Raw genomic sequence first — 21,022 nt, 5'->3', positions numbered from 1 at the left:
TTTTTTTTTTTTTAGTCAAGGCCCAGGCAGAACACTGAAGTTTCACCACTTACTTCCTTAAAAGGGCTTTAAATATAAGTTTACCAGACTGAATGTTCCGTATTCTTCCCTGAGAAAATGCGTCAAAAATCCTGGCAATGTTGTCTGGTCTCCCCAGGTCCAACGGGCTTGATTGAGGTAGGATGAGACAGGAAGGTAGGCGTAAGGCAGTAAGCCAGCAGAGAAGCACAGACTCAGCTTCAACAGGGTGCCCAGGGGGAGCTCCTGCATCAAAGCGTAGTGTGCAACAACGTTTACGTTTAGTCCAGTCATCCTGGAACTTCAAGAACACGTCAAGGAAAACATCAAAATGTCCACTCAGAGCTGATCTCTCAATTTCTATTAAGTCACCACAGAATACTACTTTGTTAAACCTTCTGAGTACTGTGGATTACTAGAAAATTCCATCAGCCTGAACTCCTTTGCATGGCAGGTGAAATCTGAGTGAAGCAAATAATATTAGGGGAGACTCCAGAGTATCGTGTTTATATTTAAAACTATGTCATGACATGCAGCATTACATGGCTGAGATAACACACGTGCGCGTGATGGTTTGGCTGGTTTTGAATATACCCAAAATATTGTTCCAATACAATTCCCTTCATCACCATCACCAGCAGCAGACTTCAACTATATTCTCTATTATGATGACACACTGACAATATGATTCTTTCCGCAAGGGTTTTGGATATTTCATGGAAATATTTGTCACAAATATTTTAGCTTTTAAATAACCTCCCAATTCATCCAAATGCTCTTTTTCCTCAATGTACATATAGGACAAGTACTGATGGAAATTTCTTATGTGTAACAATGTTGCCTCATAAGAGAAGGTATTTCTCATCTGTCCTTTTATTTATTTATTTATTTATTCATTTATTTGAGAGAGAAAGAGAAAGAGAGAGAAAGAGCAGGGGGGAGGGGAAGATGGAGAGGGACAAGCAGACTCCCCGCTGAGCACGGAGCCTGACACAGGGCTCGATCACACGATCCTGAGATCATGACCTGAGCTGAAATCAAGAGCTGGATGCTTAACCGACTGAGACACCCAGGCGCCCCCTCACCTGCACATTTCTAAAATAAAGGACAATACTGACAAAGTCTTATAAAGATTACAATCAAAAGAATTCTGGTATCCGAAAAGATTCAAATAGTGGTTGCTTTAGTACTTGGGAAAAGGGGTCTCTTACAAATATCATAATCGGAAATTCCCAACTTTTCCTTTACAAAAAAGGAAAATTCACATGTGACAATGAATATAAGAACCAAGGTTCACATTCACCAGAAGTAGAACAAGCAGTTGACTTATATTAGCATTTTCAAATAAACACTCTTAATTGAAAATGGAGTCTTTTTACTATAGTACTGATTTCATTTGATATTTCTAAAGTGGTAATGAGATGCATAAAAATAATGGCATGAAAAGAGTATAAGAAATAACTAATTGAGCAACATGCCTTTGCTATTCTTAAAAGTAGTTTCAAATAAAACAAATGTTTATATTTTGACAGTTTCTGCACGTTATAAAGTTCAATTTAGAGTGGCATAATGCAATTGACGGAGAATTTTCCTTTTGTGTGAGAAATCAACAGGGAGACAATTACACGAGAGCTTTTTCAGAGAGCGCAGGAGAGTGACTCTGAGTCCTAACTACATATACATTAGAATCCCTGCAGAGCTTTTTGAAAATGTCCATGTCTGGGCCTCACTCCGGACCAATTAAATCAGAATTATTTTGGAGTGGGATTGGCATAAATATACATACATATACAGAAATATATGTATGTATACAAGCATATACACATACGTACACACATACACACACTTTTTAAAAGCTTCCCAGATCATCTGAGTAGACAGGGTTGCAACCAACTGACTCAGGACTTCTTACTCTGCCTCAAATCATCTGACCAGTGAGATCCAACTCCCCTGTCGCTTCATTGGTAGATCTTATTTTCCTTACTTTCTCTACTATTTAACTAGTGAAAATGAAATTGTCCTTTGAAGAGTCATACTTCCCCAAATTTCATTATTCATCAGTAGCTGACCTAAGTACAGAATAAACAGGCTCTCAGATCAGGCTCCTACCTTGTCCACTCTGAGTCCTGCACGTTTTATACAAAGCATACGGTTCTCCTTTCAATTAACTAACACAAAATATTTACTTTTTAAGTTCCTGTCAGTCAACGCACCTCTCTATTATCTGAAAGCCTGCCTAGGAGGAAAGCCATCAAGATGGCAACACAGATCATTCCCGACTTCAGTCTCCCTCACAAGAAGACCAGCTAGTAGCTATCTGCAGACAAGACATCATTGTGAAGAATCCCAGAATCCAGGGGTGAGGCTAAAGCACGTCCTGGACCATACAGACTGAGAAGAACCACATTCGAAATAAGAAGGAGCACTCTGACTGCATCACTCCTCCCCAACACCAGCCAGCACTGCACGAACAGAGCTCCCCTGGGGCAACAGTTTTTCCAGTGGGAAAACAGAGTCCAAGGTGGACATCCAGCTCCCCCAGCACGGCAGGACACTTCCCAGGAGGCTCATTCAGTTCTCACCTCTTGATGACCATGGTGGGAGGAAGGGGTCTGCTGGGATCAACCACTGGGGATCACGCAGACAGAAGGGAAGCAGGGCTGTCGGCAACCGGTGCTCAGATCTGGCAGACTGTGTTCCTGCTTGCAGCTGTGCCCAAGCAGAGATCCCAGTCGTTCTGCCCATCTGCAGAGCTGAGCCGGTAGCTGATCCCACCCTAAACTAATTCTGATTTAGTTGATCTGGGGCATACTTTAACATAATAAAGTCCATATATGCCAAGCCCATAGCTAACATCATCCTCAATGGTGAAAGACTGAAAGCTTTTCCTCTAAGATCAGGAATAAGACAAGGGTGCCCACTCTCACCAATTCCTGTTCAATACAGTCCTGGAAATCCTGGTCAGAGTATTCAGGCAAGAAAAAGAAATAAAAGGCATCCAAATCAGAGAAGAAGTAAAACTGTCTCTATTTGCAGATGACATGCTCTTATATAGAGAAAATCCTAGACTCTACCAAAAAAACTGTTAGACTAATAAATGAATTCAATAAAGTTGCAGGATACAAAATTAATGTACAAATTTTGTACATTAACAATACATGTTTTGTAGTACATTACCAATACATGTTTTGCACACTAACAATAAACTATAAACTGAAAGAAAATGATCTCATTCACAATAACATCAAAAACAATAAAATACTTAACAATAAATTTAATCAAGGAGGTGAAAAATCTGTACACTGAAAACTACAAGGCATTGATGAAAGAAAATGAAGAAGACACAATAAATGGAAAGATACCCCTTGTTCACAGATTGGAAGAATTAATATATTTTAAGTGTCCGTATTACACAAAGCCATCTATAGATTCAATGAAACCCCTATCAAGACTCCAATCTCATTTTTAACAGAAATAGAAAAACAAAACCTAAAATTTGTATGGAACCACAAAAGACCCCAAATAGCCAAAATAACCTTGCAAAAGAGGAATGAAGCTGGAGGCATCACACTTCCTAATTTCAAACCAGATTATGCAGCTATTGTAATCCAGAGTTTAAGATGGCGGGGTAGGAAGATTCTCAACTCACCTCCTCCCGCAGACACGACAAATCTACAAAGACCTGAACACTATCTGAGCAAGTGCTTCCACAACAAAGAATAAAAGGGCCACATGAAAATATGTGGGAGAAGCAGAGACGTGGTCTCACCAAAAACCCCACCCCAGTGCTGCAACCCACAGTCAGGAGGGATCTCATAAATACAGGACTTCTCCCTGAGGAGCAAGGGGTTTGTGCCCCATGGAAGGCACCCCAACCTTTGGGTCCTGCACCAGAAAGATGATCCCCCACCAAATGTCTGGTTTTGAAAGCCAATAGGTCAAATGTTCAGGAAAATTATAGGACTGTAGGGAACAGAGACGCTGCTCTTAAGGACTCATATACAGACTCGCTCACCCCAGAACCTGGTACAGAAGCAGCAGTCTGGAAGCAGTGCAAGACCATAAGTGAAGAAGATTCATTTGCTAATCTTAATATGTCTGTTGTAAGGACAGAAGCCTGGTAGAACTCTCTCTGGGGACAGAGACATTGAAGCATGCCATTTCTGGCGTTCTTCCTCTATCCTGCTAGTGCCGTGAGTGTGCCCACTCCTGTGTGCCACTCCATCACAGCTCTGCCAAAGCCAGCCAGGCAAATGCCCAACCTCACATACCCCTCCACCACGGCTCCACCAAAGTCAGCCACGGTGCACAGCCCACACAGTGGATGCCCCTTAAGTGCCTGGATCTGGTGGCCAAGGGGAATTGCATTTTTGGGTCCAATGGGTCTAAAACAACTGGAAAGACAGTTCTTGGCAGGCTACCATCCCCAAGGGACTGCACTGACAACAGACTAAAACAGCCCCTGGTCTTCCTATGAACAAACTTCAGGCTGAGGGGTAGGTTTCAGGTTTACCAACACATCTAAAGGCTACAGACGTGCTCTCAGGGAACACAGGCTGAAGGATACCATCTCTGAGTTCTCACCTGGCCTCATTACACCTTGCCTGCACCTGCCAGAAAGAAGCTCATACACTCATCTGGAACCCTGAATTTGCAATAGTCCTTAAGGGGAGACTCCCTCCCCCCCAGATCACTTGGTCTGGAGGCTAGTACGGTCAATGATTGCAGTCTCTCAGGACTATATACATTTGTATACCTTAAAGATGCTGACTGAGGGGCTGGTTTCCAATCAGCCTGAAACTAGGTGCTGACTGAGATCCCTCCCTCTGGAACACTCACAAGTCTTGACACAATAACTAGAACCTACCAAGAGAAACTCAGGCTGCTTAGACAATCATAAAGGTTTGAGAGAAAACCAAGAGCTAGAGCAAAGTTAAACAATGAGGCTCATCTCCTACACAGAGCCAATCCTGCAAGACTGGGAGAGACAGCTATTTTATCTAATGCACAGAAACAACCACAGAGAGTCAAGCAAAATGAGGAGAGAGGAATATATTGCAAACAAAAGAACAAGATAAAAGCCTGGGAAAAAATCTTAATGAAACAGAGATAAGTAATTTGTCTGACAAAGAGTTAAAAGTAATGGTCATAGGGGCGCCTGGGTGGCTCAGTTGTTAAGCTTCTGCCTTCGGCTCAGGTCATGATCCCAGCGTCCTGGGATCAAGCCCCGCATCAGGCTCCCTGCTCAGCGGGGAGTCTGCTTCTCCCTCTCCCTCTCCCCCTGCTTGTGTTCCCCCTCTTGCTGTGTCTCTCTCTGTTAAATAAATAAAATCTTAAAAAAAAAAAGTAATGGTCATAATGATGCTCACCACACTTGGGAGAAGAATGGATAAACACAGTGAGAAGTTCAACAAAGACACAGAAAATATAAGACAGTACCAAACAGAAGTCACAGAACTGAAGAATACAATAACTGAACTGAAAAATACACTATAGGAGTTCAACAGCAGACTAGATGAAGCAGAAAGAATCAATGAGCTAAATAAAACACAGGGCAATGGCACTCAGCCAAACCAAGCAGCAAAAAACTGAAAGATAGCTTATCTTAAAACTGAAGATAGCTTAAGAGATTTATGGGTCATATCAAGCAGAATAACATGTGTATTATAGAAGCCCCAGAAAGAGAAGAGAGAATGGGGCAGAAAGCTTATTTGAAGAAATAATTGCCAAAAACTTCCCTTACCTGGGAAAAGAAACAGACAACCAAATCAGGAAGCCCAGAATTCCAAAGAAGATGAACCCAAAGAGACCCATACCAAGACACATAATTAAAATATCAAAAGTTAATTTAAAAGCAAGAGAAAAAACAACTTATTACATATAAGGAAATCCCCATAAGGCTATCAGCAGATTTCTCAGCAGAAACTTTGCAGGTCAGAAGAGAATGGCATGATACGTTCAAAGATCTGAAAGGAAAAAAACTCTCAAACAAGAATACTACCTGGCTAAATTATCACTCAGAGAGATAAAGAGCTTTCCCGATAAACAAAAGCTAAAGGAGTTCACTGGCACTAAACTAGCCTCATAACAAATGTTAAAAGAATTTCTTTAAGCTAAAAGGAAAGGGTATTAATTAGTAATAAAAAAAATATTTTTAAAATATCACTGGTAAACGTAAATATGTAGCAGTGGTTTAATCACTTATAAAGCTAGTATGAAGGTTAAAAGATAAAAGTAGTAAAAATAACTGCAAATACAGTAAGTAGTTAAGGGATACGAAAATAAAAAGATGTAAAATATGACATCAATAAACCACAGGGCAAGAGGAATGAAAATATAGTTTTAGAATGCATTCAAACATAATTTGTTATCCACTTAAATAGCTTGTTATATATCTATACAGGCTGTTATATATGAGCCTCGTCATAACCACAAAGCAAAACCCACAGTAGACAGACAACAGATAATGAGAAAGGAATCTAAGTGTAATACTACAAAAGTCATCAAACCACAAGGTAAGAAACCAAGAGAAGAACAGAGAGGAATTACAAAACAGATGGAAAACAATTAATAAAATGGCAGTAAGTACATACCAATCAATTTCTTTAAATGTAAATGGACTAAATTCTCCAATCAATGGCAGAAAATGGCTGAACGGATAAAGAAACAAGACCCATTTATCTGCTGCCTGTAAGAGACTCACTTCAGATACAAGTACACACACAGACTGAAAATGAAGGATGGAAAAAAGATGTTTCAAGCAAATGGAAACCAAAAGAAAGTAGGAGTAACTATACTGACATCAGACAAAATAGATTTAAAACAAAGACTGTAATAACAGACAAAGACAGGCATTACATAATGATAAAGAGGTCAATCCAGCAAAAGATGTAACATTTGCCAATACTTACGTACCCAATGAAGAAATACCTAAATACATAAAGCTAATACCAACAGACTTAAAGGGAGAAAATGACAGGAATAAAATAATACGAGGGGACTTTAATACCTCACTTATATTAATGGATAGATCAGCCAGACAGAAAATAGTAAGGAAACATCAACCTTAAAACAACATTAGATGGAATAATGGATATATATATATATATACAACATTCCAACCAAAAACAGCATAAAACACTTTCTTCTCAGGTGCACATGGAACATTCTCCAGGATAGATCATATGATAGGCCACAAAACATGTTTCAGTAAATTAAAGACTAAAATCATATCAAGCATCTTTTCTGAACACAATATGAAACTGGAAATCAATTACAAGAGGAAAACTGGAAAAGTCATAAATATGTGAAGATGAAACAACATACTACTGAACAACCAATGGGTCAATGAAGACATCAAAAAAGAAATTAAAAAATACCTTGAGACAAATGAAAATGGAAATACAACACACCAAAAAAAGAAAATAAATACAATACACCAAAATCTATAGGATGCAGCAAAAGCAGTTCTAAGAGGCAAGTTCGTAGAGACAGTTAAGAAGAAAAATCTCAGATTAACAATCTAACTTTACAACGAAAAGAACTAAAAATATGAACAGATGAAGCCCCAAATTGTAGGAAAAAGGAATAGATCGGAGTGAAAAGAAATGAAGTAGAGACTGAAAAGACAATAGAAAAGACCAATGAAACTAAGAGCTGGTTTTTTGAAAAGATTAACAAAATTGACAAACCTTTAGCTAGACTAAGAAAAAAAGAGAGAGGGCTCAAATAAATAAAATCAGAAATTAAACAGAAGTTACAACTGATACCAAAGAAATCCAAAGGATCATAAGAGACTGCTATGAACAATTATACACCAACAAATTGAACAATTTAGAAGAAATGGATAAATTCCTAAAAACATACAATCTTCCAAGACTGAATCATGAAGAAATAGAAAATCTGACTAGATTGATTACTAGTAAAGAGATGGAATCAGTAACTTAAAAACTCCCAACAAAAGTCCTAGACCAGACAGCTTCACTGATAAATTCTACCAAACATATAAAGATATAATATCCATCCTCCTTATACTCTTCCAAAAAAACTAAAGAGTTGGGAGTGCTTCCAGACATGTTTTATGAAACCAACATTACCCTGATATCAAAACCAGAGAGGGACACCAAAAAAAATAAATTAAAAAAATTATAGGCCGGGCCCGAATCGCCAAGGAACTGTTGAAAAGGAAAAACAAAGCTGGGGGCATCACAATGCCAGATTTTGAGCTGTACTACAAAGCTGTGATCACAAAGACAGCATGGTACTGGCACAAAAACAGACACATAGACCAATGGAACAGAATAGAGAACCCAGAAATGGACCCTCGGCTCTTTGGGCAACTAATCTTTGATAAAGCAGGAAAAAACATCCGGTGGAAAAAAGACAGTCTCTTCAATAAATGGTGCTGGGAAAATTGGACAGCTACATGCAAAAGAATGAAACTTGACCACTCTCTCACACCATACACAAAAATAAACTCCAAATGGATGAAAGACCTCGATGTGAGACAGGAATCCATCAAAATTCTAGAGGAGAACATAGGCAGCAACCTCTATGACATCGGCCAAAGCAACCTTTTTCATGACACATCTCCAAAGGCAAGAGGAACAAAAGATGAAATGAACTTATGGGACTTCATCAAGATAAAAAGCTTCTGCACAGCCAAGGAAACAGTCAAAAAAACTAAGAGGCAGCCCACGGAATGGGAGAATATATCTGCAAATGACACTACAGATAAAAGACTGGTATCCAAGATCTACAAAGAACTTCTCAAACTCAATACACGAGAAACAAATAAATCAAAAAATGGGCAGAAGATATGAACAGACACTTTTCCAATGAAGACATACAAATGGCTAACAGACACATGAAAAAATGTTCAAAATCATTAGCCATCAGGGAAATTCAAATCAAAACCACACTGAGATACCACCTTAGCCAGTTAGAATGGCAAAAATTAACAAGGCGAGAAACAACAATTGTTGGAGAGGATGTGGAGAAAGGGGATCCCTCCTACATTGTTGGTGGGAATGCAAGTTGGTACAGCCACTCTGGAAAACAGTGTGGAGGTCCCTTAAAAAGTTAAAAATTGAGCTACCCTATGACCTAGCCATTGCACTACTGGGTGTTTACCCTAAAGATACAGACGTAGTGAAGAGAAGGGCCATATGCACCCCAATGTTCATAGCAGCATTGTCCACAATAGCTAAATCGTGGAAGGAGCCGAGATGCCCTTCAACAGATGACTGGATTAAGAAGTTGTGGTCCATATATACAATGGAATATTACTCAGCTATCAGAAAGAACGATTTCTCAACATTTGCTGCAACATGGACAGCACTGGAGGAGATAATGCTAAGTGAAATAAGTCAAGCAGAGAAAGACAAATATCATATGATTTCTCTCATCTATGGAACATAAGAACTAGGATGATTGGTAGGGGAAGAAAGGGATAAAGAAAGGGGGGTAATCAGAAGGGGGAATGAAACATGAGAGACTATGGACTATGAGAAACAAACTGAGGGCCTCAGAGGGGAGGGGGGTGGGGGGATGGGATAGACCGGTGATGGGTAGTAAGGAGGGCACATATTGCATGGTGCACTGGGTGTTATACGCAACTAATGAATCATCGAACTTTACATCGGAAACCGGGGATGTACTGTATGGTGACTAACATAATATAATAAAAAATCATTAAAAGTAAAAAAAAAAAAAAAAAAAAAAAAACTTAAAAAAGTAAAGAAAAGAAAGAAATAAAATTACAGGCCATATCAGATATCCCTGATAACATAAATGCAAAAATCCTCAAAAAATATTAGTAAATTGAATTTAACAATACATCACAAGGATCATATGCCATGATCAAGTGGGGTTTATTCCAGGGATGCAATGACAGTTCAACATCTGCAAATCAATCAACATGATACACCACATTAACAGAATGAAAGACAAAAACCATATGATCATCTCAATAGATGCAAAAAAAAAATTTACAAAATTCTTTTATGATAATGACTCTTAACAAAGTAGGTATATGGCCACTGAATGGCCATATATGACAAGCCCACAGCTAACATCATACTTGACAGTGAGAAGCTAAAAGCACTTCCTCTAAGATCAGTAATAAGACAAGGATGCCCACTCTCACCGCTCTTATTCAACGAAGTATTGGAAGTCCTAGTCAGAGCAATCAGGCAGGAAAAAGTATGAAAAGCATACAATTGAAAAGGAAGAAGTGAAACTGTCACTATTTGTAAGTGACATGATTTTATATAATGAAAACCCTAAAGACTCCACCAAAAAACTGTCGAACTATTAACTGAAATCAATAAAGTTGCAGGGTAGAGGGGGCGCCTGGGTGGCACAGCGGTTGAGTGTCTGCCTTCGGCTTAGGGCGTGATCCCAGCGTTATGGGATCGAGCCCCACGTCAGGCTCCTCCGCTATGAGCCTGCTTCTTCCTCTCCCACTCCCCCTGCTTGTGTTCTCTCTCTTGCTGGCTGTCTCTATCTCTGTCGAATAAATAAATAAAATCTTTAAAAAAATAAAAAATAAAAATAAAGTTGCAGGGTACAAAATCAATAATCTGTTGCCTTTTTTATACACTAACAGTGAACTATCAGAGAGAAATTAAACCAATTCTGTTTACAAGTGCATCAAAAAGAATAAAATACCTACAAATTAATGTAACCAAGGAGGTGAAAGACCTGTACACTGAAAACTGTAAGACACTGATTAAAGAAATTGAAGAAGATATAAATAAATAGAAAGATATACCACGTTCATGGATTGGAAGAATTAGCCTTGTTAGAACAGCCAAAACAATCTATACACTCAATGCAATCTCTAACAAAATTCCACTGTCATTTTAGAAATAGAACAAACAATCCATTTCTATGAAACCACAAAAGATCCAAATCGCCCAAGCAGTTTTGAAAAAGAACAACAAAGCTGCAGGCATCACACTCCCTGATTTCAAACTATACCTACAAAGCTATAGTATTTAAAACAGTATGGTATTGGCATAAAAACAGATACATAAATCAATGGAACAGCATAGAGAGCCCAGAAATAAACCCATGCATATATGGTTAATTCATTTACGGCAAAGAGGCAAAAATATTCAAGGGGAAAAGGACAATAAATGGTGTTAGGAAAACTGGACAGTCACATGCAAAAGAATGAAAATGGACCACTATCTTACACCACATACAAAAACTAACTCAAAATGGATAAAGACTTGATTTTAAGACCTGAAACCATAAAACTCCTAAGAGAAAACATAAAAAACATACATACATACTATGGAGTATTATTCAGGCACAAAAAGAAGAAAATCCTGCCATTTGCAACAGGGATAAAACTTGAGAGTATTACACTAAATGAAATGAGTCATATAGAGAAAGACAAATCCTGTATGACCTTACCTACAGCGGGACCTAAAAAAAACTGAACTCACAGAAACAAAGTAGATGGATGATCGTTTGAGGCAGGGAGTAGGGAATGAGGGAAATGGGTGAAGGTGGTCAAAGTGTGCAAACTTTCAGTTATAATATGAATAAGTTCTGGGGAATGTAATGTCCAGTATGGGGACTATAGGACTGTACCATGTATTTGAAAGATGCTAAGAGAGTAGATCTTAAAAGTTCTCAACACAGCCAACCGAAACTATGTGAGGTAAGAGACGAGTTAGCTAACTTCACTGTGGCAATCATTTTACAATATATCCAAACATCAAATCATCATGTTGTACACCTTAAATTTCCACAATGTACTATGTCAACTGTATGTCAATAAGCTGGGGGAAAAAAAAAGAGAGAGAAAGAAATGAAGACTGGATAAAAAAAAAAAGAAGCCTGGCCAAGATACCTGACAGCAGGATATTAATGCACCCATCTACGCATCCATCAATCCACAAGAAAAATATCTGGGTCTCTTCAGGTTTGTAATCCATAGAAAGGTCTTCACTGAATTATATTTTTTATGTCGTATCTCCATTTTTTAAAATCAAGGGTTTATAGAATAAAAAACCAGATAAAGAACCTTCTGTATATTCTATAAAACCACTGTTAGACACGACCTGTTATGCTGTTTAATATTCCTCATATAAGGTTGAACGTGACTGACTGAACAGAATTCAGCTCCAAGAAAAAGTTGATCTTTCCTGTCAATTGTTATTTCCGTTTTTTTAAACACATAAGAATTTTATAACCTCCATGCTATCCTTTTTGCTTTGTTGCCAGAAGCTAAAAACAAAATATGTTCAAGTACAGTAAATCCAATTACCTAAAGATTTGTTATAATTTCCCTATTTCTGTATAATAATTTTACTAAACATGTGTTTTCTAATATAATTCTGAGTATAGCAATAAATAATGAAATGATAAATAAATAAATGTAGCTTAGGTATAATTAACAAACAAACAAACAATCCAGTGAAATGACTCTAGTACTGGCTTTGTATTTAGATTGTTTTAACCTCTAGGAGGAAAACTGACAGAGTAAAGGGCTTCTATCTCTCCAAAACCTCATGTCTAACTCAGCTCCCTGCCTTCTTCAGTCCATCTCACAATGCCTTACACAGTATAGTAATTTTCTTACATTATTTTACACCGCCATTTAAATCAAGAATCAGTTTTCCTTTGAGGGAAAGGGAAAACTAAAGTAAATCATTTTTAATTCCAGACAGATCTGTTCTGAGAAAACGAGGTTGTTATTTACCAGAGATTTCATTACTTGGTTCACGATAGCGGCGATGAGGTCTGTTTTGTCGGGGGCTGAATCTCTAACACCTAGAGCGGCATGTAGCACAGCACAGGCCCACAACAAACAGCTGGGTCAACGAATAAACTATTATTAATACACTATCCTTTGTTTCAGGACAGATAATAAAACAACCAAGGAAATTTGCTATTTTGTTTTAACTCCTTGTAGCCTATTATTATCAAGGTGCTTCTCAGAATCAGTAAGAGAATTATGAATCAGACCAGATGCCACTGCAATCAATACTGCATAATTTTTGTAAATCCTATTTTTTTTTCAGTCAATGTTGTTAGACCCTCGGGTCATTTCTACTTTATATAAAACTAAAAAAAAAAAAAAAAGAAAGCCCCATGTTTTATGCCACAAATGTTATATCGGGCCTTAATAAAATATGAATTTTCATTAAAAACACCAGAAAACCTACCTTCTCTTTTAAAAGTCGAAAGAGAATCCATGGTATTATGCACAAAACATACAGTACTATTGTATGCTGATTACATAAGCTAAGGCCACAGCAGAAAGCACCAATTTTAGCTATCTGAAAAAAAAAAATAAAATCTAAGTTAAAATTTACCTAAAACTCTTAAGTAAGCACAATAGCAAAAAGTTATTCTTTATATAAGAACCAAGCATTTGTACCATAGGTCAGGCTAACATCAACCCCTTAGACAACAGTCTTGCTTCCACAGACACTAATATTTAGCAATATTTTTTTATAATATTTTTTATCACATCGTTGCAGTTTGACCTGAAATGACTGCCTTCAAAGTAAGTTTTAGAAATTCCGGTGTGATAACTAGGTAAGTCCTACCAGTAATAGGATATTGTGTAATTCTTATTAAAGTCTGTAACTAACACTCAGGCATTCTTTCCATTTTACCTTTTCTCCTATTAAATTAAATAAATAAAATAGAACACTTTTAATTTAAAAACCAGGTTATGGGTGCTGTTTTTGCTCTTTTTGAACTTTGGAATTTTCATAATCAGAAAAAAGTTTACTTTAGACAAAAAACGAACTCTAATAACAGCACACATCTGTTTATGGAAACCACTGATAAACCACGGTTTTCTTCTGTTCGGATATTCTTTAACAACAAAAGGCCGCCTTTACTAAGATGGTTTGTTACCTTCCAATGTGCAGACTGTAAGCTCTTAGAAGACAGGGTTCCTTCACATTCCAAATGATCTTGATATTATGTTTGCCTTATAATTCACTGTAACCTCTTCTGAACTACTTTGTTTATACGTGTGATACTCTTCTTTTAGTTAAAAAAAAAAAGTACAAATATGGACTTTTTTTGCAATTGGAGAGTAAGTCAATGTACCATAATGGTATATAATTTAAGGTGGTGAGTCTAGAGCTTGGCATCTTACAATCACACATGCACACGCACAGTGGTGGAATCAACCAACAAGCCTATCTTTCCCATAGGACTCAGAGGGGATTTCAATCCTCTCATTCTCCAAAAAACTTCTGAACTCTGGGAGAAGAAAAAAAAAAAAGGCCCATGTTTTATAAAGGCTATCATGGTTCACAGTACAAGAACTCAGAATATTTTCTCTCTCAACATGCCTAGATTACCTTGACAGTAATCAGGACAGATCAACAGCATCCAAAGTTAAAAAGAAATATAGCATCTGTCTAAAAATTAAAACAAAAAGTGATTTCACTTTGATCAAAATAGGTTACCTTTGATCTTTCTTTTGCAGTTGCTGCCTCCTCAAAATGTACAGTAAGAGCCATAAGCAGCCCCACAAACAGATTGTTTAAGCTAAAAACCTCTGCTGCAGTGGACCACTGCCATGTTAGACGGGAAAATGAAAACACCCCCGCAGCAAGGATTCCTCCAGCATGTGAGCCAGAAAGCCTGCAAATACAGATAACATGAAATCTTCTTTCCCAACAAAAAGAACCGACTTTCTTTTCCTTTTTATAAACTGTAGCAGCAGAAATGATGACAGTCACCCAGCACTATCCCAACACATTATATGGTTAATACATTACTTCGGATAATAATTTCCTCCAACAGATTTTAATTAGGCAGTCCATATATTATTAACAAACAAATGAACACACCCGCTCGGTCTCCTATGGACTGAATGAGGCTTAGTTCTCAGATGGAACCTCTAGGATTCAAGCCAGTTCGGAAAGCCTGAAGAGATAGTAGCTAAAGAGATAAAAAACCTGTGTCACTTTTCTTGCTCTATCCACAAATTACAACGATGGTCTGGTTGAGATGGAAATATGTTGAACTGTAAGAATTAATGAAAGGGCAAAATACCTATTCAGGGACACTGACTCTCACTTCTTGTGGAATGCTTGGGCCTAGGACCACACCAAAGTTTATCTCCCAACATATGGCAAAAATATCCTTGTCACGATATTTGGTGATATCTTAAGATCTTGACAGCTAAGTTCTTAGTTTCTAGTGATTTCTTCTTCATACAAAGTTGAAGTTGAAAATGATGTATTTCTTTAAAGAGAGGGATGGCAATGTGAACTTCAATAACACAAGAAGAATCAAACGCCACACCTGGAAACAAATTTCTGGACCCCAGTGCCAACGAGAGCCAGACATTTCAAATCAATCAGGAATCCGCATCTCAATTCCAAGATTTGATTTGGAGACTAGTAATGTGGTAGACAGAGCATATCAAAGCAAGACAACTTCCTACTTCCCCATAAACCTAAAGTGATGAAAAAGCTACTACCAAATATCTCTAACAAGTGTTATGATTCAGCAAGCATTACCGTGTCTAATAGTTAATGATAATATATGGCCCTAAATCATCACTTTTAAACTAAACTGTATCGTTTTGGATAAAAACTTGTGGAGTCATTCCATGGCTTTTAATTAAGCGTCCCAGAAAAAAAAAAAAGTTAAAATAACATTCTGATATCACCGAACTTGTTTTGGAGCACCTCTTTGCAATATACTTGTTTTCTTTCCCTTATAAAAATCAGTGTCCTATTTCTTTCATTCCCCCAGTGATCCTGATTCATCGCACTGAAGGCATTTCTTCCCTCTAAAGTACTTTCCAAATTCCTTTCAACTTGTATTCCTACCACCTTAGACTTAATTAAGCTTCCTAAGTGGTCTTCTGTTTTCCAAACTATTCTGCAATATAACATCACATTAAACTTCTTAAAACATACTCTTTATAACTACCTAGCCCCCCAATTTAAGGACTCTTCACTGCCTGTAGGAAACATTCTAAGTGAGTCAGGCTGGGATCGAAGCTCCCAATAAACGGCACCTAGCCACCAATCACCAACATTATTATCTCCACCAACCAGTTAGGCTCCTCAAAATTCCCTGATAAGACCTGCCTATTCCCAGCGCCATTACCTTTGCTCATGCTGTACCCATGAACCCAGTGTCTTCTTGGATTCCTCCTACTTATCAAACTCTACTCTTTCCTCCAATTTCTCTTCAGTTCGGTTTCTAAGTCATCTTGGAACACGTATAGCGTGTAGTTGCCTCTAATAATTACTTCGGCTTTGTTTCTGAAATGTACGCTGGAGTTAAACTTCATTTCTATTTCAAGTCCTTAGCCCCAAGCACAGAAAGGAAACTTCGTGAATGAGAGAATGAACTAATCTTAAAGAATGAGTAACATTTTTAAAGGAATTTCTACGTTTCGTCTGTCAATATTACTTTGGAAAGTCAGCACGAGATACGAGATTCCTTTCTCTACTTAAAACATAAATTAACTTCCTTAGAAAAATGGCTGATTCCAGGTCTGGGGTAGCTCAAGTACAAAATTAATCTGAAATATCTTGTGTCAGAAAGTAAAGAAGAGTTCAAAAGAGGACATGACAAAAGGACATGGAGCCAGCTTACAGGGGTCAAACCAGGGATAACTTGAACAGCAGTAATTCCAGTAATAGATTATAATGCAGTGAATAAATAATCTATGACTCTTATAATGCAATGAATAAATAATCTATGACTACAGTGATATGACTAAATAAATAGGGGAAGAGAAAGTCCACAGAAAGTCAACATAGAAGAAATTACAGAATTTGGCAGCCATTATCTTAATAATGGATACCAAGATCAGTGGGTAAAAGTTTTACAGAAATACCTACATAGTCTAAAGCGATCCCCCTGTAAACAGATTAATTACAGAGGGAAAAATGATAACTTTACAGGGGCAAACCCGGCAGACACAATCTTAACCACATGATCAAAGTTAAAGCCCAGGAATGGGACAAACTTCATATACTTCCTGATCTGTTCCAATGAAAAGAACAGAGCAACATTTCTACAGAATTCTTGCCAAAATGTATTACCTGAACCTACACACTCAAATTGAAGAACATTCTACAAAATAACTGGCCGATAGAGATCAAAGAAAATGTCAAGGTCTTGAAAGACAAAAATAAAAAGCAAAAGACCGTGCATCCATATGAAAGAGGCTAACGGGAAATGACAATAGAATAAAAGGCATGCTCTTGAATTTTCTTCTGCTAAATAGGATATTATTGGAACAACTGGCACAATCTGAATCACCTTCATAGATAACAATGTTGTATCAGTGACAACTTCCTGGCTTTCAGAACTGCACTGTGGATGTGTAAGACAATGTGCTTGTTTTTAAGAAACATACCTTGAAGCATTTAGGCTAAAAGGATAGCATCTATGCAGCTTACTCTTAAATGGTTAAAAACAAAACAATACACACATATTGTTTGTGGCCAATGATACCGAGCATCTTTTCAAGTGTTTATTGGCTATTTGTAGGTCTTCCTTGGAGAAGTTTATTCCGATCCATTGCCCATTTAAAAATTAGGTTGTCCTCTGTATTGTAGAGTTCTTCTCAACTTCCTTTTCATACATTCCTTTCCTGCTAAACACAGCCAGAGTCCACTGCTTGCACCCAAGAGCCCCGACTGAAACACACTGCCTTCCCTCTTTGTTATTCCTATTAAGGTTTCAAGGCAAATTGTGTGAGCAAATTCTGAAAATACATGCTGAAGAGGTCATAGCTTTGTGAAAAACAGAAGAGAGGGCAGTATGTCGAAGAACGGAAAGCTATGTGTGCATCCATATACAGAATATGTAGAATAGAAAACATTTTGGGGGCCTCATCATTTTACTGTTCGATTCGGGGGTTTTGTAGTGCTGTACATAAGCTAAGCTTGTATGAATTTCATTGATTTCAGCAGCCTTTACCAAACTGTGAATGCCCATTGAAACACACGTATTTTAACATACTGCCTTTAGGTTTGCTTATGCTAAGATTCAGCATCAATTAACATTTACTGACCATGTAACATGTACCAACTAGTGGACTAAAAAACAGAGAAAAGGCAAAACATCTGTTGTGGGAAAACTCCACGAGTAGAGGAGGGACGCATACAAGGATATGTAGGTAGCAGTAACTGCTGAGCTGAGGCTGCAGAGCCCGTGGATACGGAGCGGCAGGATCTGTCAGCATGGCTGTGCAAGGTCTGAAGCAGCCGGAGCTGGCCTGGGAAAGCTGGAGAGTCAGGGTTAGCGGCTTTACTATGCAGGCAGGACAGAAGGACAAGAGGGAAGGGAGTTTGTAAGAAGCCATGGGGCCTAGATTGGACAGGGAAGGAAGCAAAGCAGAAGGGGTTGAGGAAGGTAATAAAAAGGATGAGCAAAGGGTTCTAGGTCTCAGTCAAATGGAAGATAAGCGCACAGGCATCAAGGTAATAAGTGAACTGAAAGCTGAAGTCATGCCAGGCAGTAGAAAGTGGGTTGGTAAAGGGACGTGGAATCATTAAAGGATGGAACAGGCCAGTTAAACAAGACTGGACTCTTGTTGAGGGCAGTCTATGATGGAAAAGAGTTTAATAAAGCCGTTTTCAAAATCATAAGATTTTCATTAAAGCTAAGTGTTTGTCCCAAAAGACAAGCAGTACAGCATACACTACTAAGTCTGCAGGGTGAGCGTTCTGTAGGAAGACAGGTGTGCGGCCCAGGGCCACGACACCATATGCAAGCTAACAAGGAGAGGGGAGGGCCCACATCAGCACACTGCACACCGAGTCTGTGATGTGCTGACAAGCAAGGGATGTCAGCGGTGGTAGGTATGAGGACTTTCATTTTATTTTATTTTGAGAGAGAGACAAAGAAAGCACGAGCGGGGGGGGGAGGGGCAGAAGGAGAGGGAGAAGCAGACTCCCCGCTGAATGAGGAGCCTGATGTGGGGCTCAATCCCAAGACCCTGAGATCACAACCTGAGCCAAAGTCAGCTGCTTAACTGACTGAGCCACCCAGGCGCCCTAAGCCATGAGGACTTTCTGAAGATTCTGGAGGTCTTCAATTCATTCTCTGACTCTGTAGGTAGGCAGTCTCATTATATTGTGCAAGGCACATTACATTATCTGAGCTTGCTTCATTTCACCCTAACGAGACAGAGATAAATGACTAAAGAGCAGCTGAAGTCAAGGACGACTTCACCAAGACAGTTTAGGATCATAGCGCGGCTCAGTATTAGCTTCCTGCCGTCCACACCTGTAGACTCTATGCTCCGTTCTCACCCTGGCATTCTATTGAAATAGCACCCAACTGGCATCTACCTGCCAAATACCGCAGGCTCTCAGGACCTCTCTGCTGGATTGATCCCAGCCCCAGGCGCACTCTACCGAGCTGAGCCGGGCTCCACATCCCTCAGGGGTTCCTTCAGTGGTTCTGGATCTTCCTTCCGTGTCTTCTCTGAACGGCTCCTGTTCCTCCATCATCTCCTTTAAAGCTGGTGCTGCCAAGATTTCATTCTCGCATAGTTCTTCTCACTCTTCCATACTCCACCTTGGTGGTCTTATCCGCTATCTTGATGTCAGTTGCCAACCACAGCTGAGGTAACCGAATCTCTCTCTAGCACTACCTCCCCCTTAGTCTCAAACGGACAGATCTCCAACTGACTGCTAGACCTCACCACAAAGCCACTCCAACTCTGTGTGTCCCACTGAACCTTAATATCAACACGTGCAAAATTAATTTCCCACCCTCTTTCCGAAATGATTCCTGTTCCCATATTCTGTCTTAGTGATTGTCATTATCTACCGAGTTTAGTCACCCAAGTTACGAAACCTAAGAGTCATCGTCAAAGCTCCTGGCCCCTCTCCCCGTCGAACATATCACATCTGGCCAATTTCACTTCACAAACATTTTAAAAACTCATCCTCCTCTCCATCCATATGGCCATTGCCCTACCTCAGCTGTTAGGCTCACACCAATTCAACAGATTTGTCTGTGGTCAGCCTCCAGCCCTAAGCCCACTATTGCCACCAGAGTGAAGGATCTAAAACATATTCGATCTTGTACGTTTCTGCCTCCAACCCTATAATGACTCCTATTATAAAACATATTACAGGGTCGCCTGTGTGGCTCAGTCAGTTAAGCCTCTGACTCTTTGTTTCAGCTCAGGTCACAATCTTGAGGTTGTGAGATCGAGCCCTGTGCTTAATGTGGAGTCTGCTTCACATTCTCTCTCCCTCTCCCTCCCCCTTACACACACACTCTCTCTCTCAAATAAATAAAATCTTAAAAAAAAAAAAAGCATATTGCAAGCTCCTCATTACAACAGACAAGGCCTTTTATGATCTGGTCGCAGCCTATCCACAGCTTCATTTTTTGACCCATCTCATAGTTTGTGTTCCAGCAACACTAAATGAGCTGTAAGTTCCTGTACTTACAGCTGTTTCTCCTTCATCTCTGCGTTTTTTTGCAGTTAAGGAATGCTGTTTTGCCTTTATGTTGGTGACTCCCACTGACTGCTTCCAACTCAGCATAGACATACCTGACCACGCCGTTTTTTTTTTTAAAGATTTTATTTATTTATGAGAGAGAGCGCGAGAGCGAGAGGGAGAGCACTCATGCACATGACAGGGGGAGTGGGAGAGGGAGAAGCAGACTCCCCACTGAGCAGGGAGCCCTATGTGAGGCTCAATCCCAGGACTCTGGGATCACGATCTGAGCTGAAGATAGCTGGCTTAACCCACTGAGCCACTCGGCTGCTTAACCAACTGAGCCACTTGGGCACCCCATAAGAAGTTTTTCACTAAAGTATTTTCACTAAGACCAGGGTGTTTGCCCCTTTTCTAGAGTCTATTAAATGTATTAAATGGATACTGAATAACGGGTTTTTCTATATTTCTAAAACTTTGTAAATCTGAGGAATAGAAATTTTTAACTGTAACCTAATCTAAACTTGGAAAGGAAATCAGATTTAGGGAACTTAAAATCCTCTATGAATTACAAAGCCAAG

General features: G+C 39.0%; 1 protein-coding gene across 7 annotated transcripts in view; it reads right to left on the bottom strand.

Annotated features, from left to right (window-relative positions):
• Positions 1–21,022, bottom strand: part of TMEM260 (transmembrane protein 260) — a 78,925-nt gene that overhangs the window by 40,681 nt on the left and 17,222 nt on the right. For 6 of the 7 annotated variants that reach the window (XM_026480316.4, XM_057318431.1, XM_057318432.1 and 3 more), the window contains exons 4-6: positions 14,469–14,646; positions 13,203–13,316; positions 85–264 (exon numbers count right to left, since the gene is read on the bottom strand). In XM_026480316.4, coding sequence (XP_026336101.1) covers positions 85–264; positions 13,203–13,316; positions 14,469–14,646 — 472 coding nt within the window. The remainder of the gene's footprint in view (positions 1–84; positions 265–13,202; positions 13,317–14,468; positions 14,647–21,022) is intronic. The other variant, XM_026480315.4, reaches the window with a different exon arrangement.

Source organism: Ursus arctos, unplaced genomic scaffold, assembly GCF_023065955.2.
Source record: "Ursus arctos isolate Adak ecotype North America unplaced genomic scaffold, UrsArc2.0 scaffold_25, whole genome shotgun sequence".
NCBI lineage: Eukaryota > Metazoa > Chordata > Mammalia > Carnivora > Ursidae > Ursus > Ursus arctos.
Note: the sequence above shows the minus strand (reverse complement) of the source record. Positions and strands in the feature narration are given on the sequence as shown.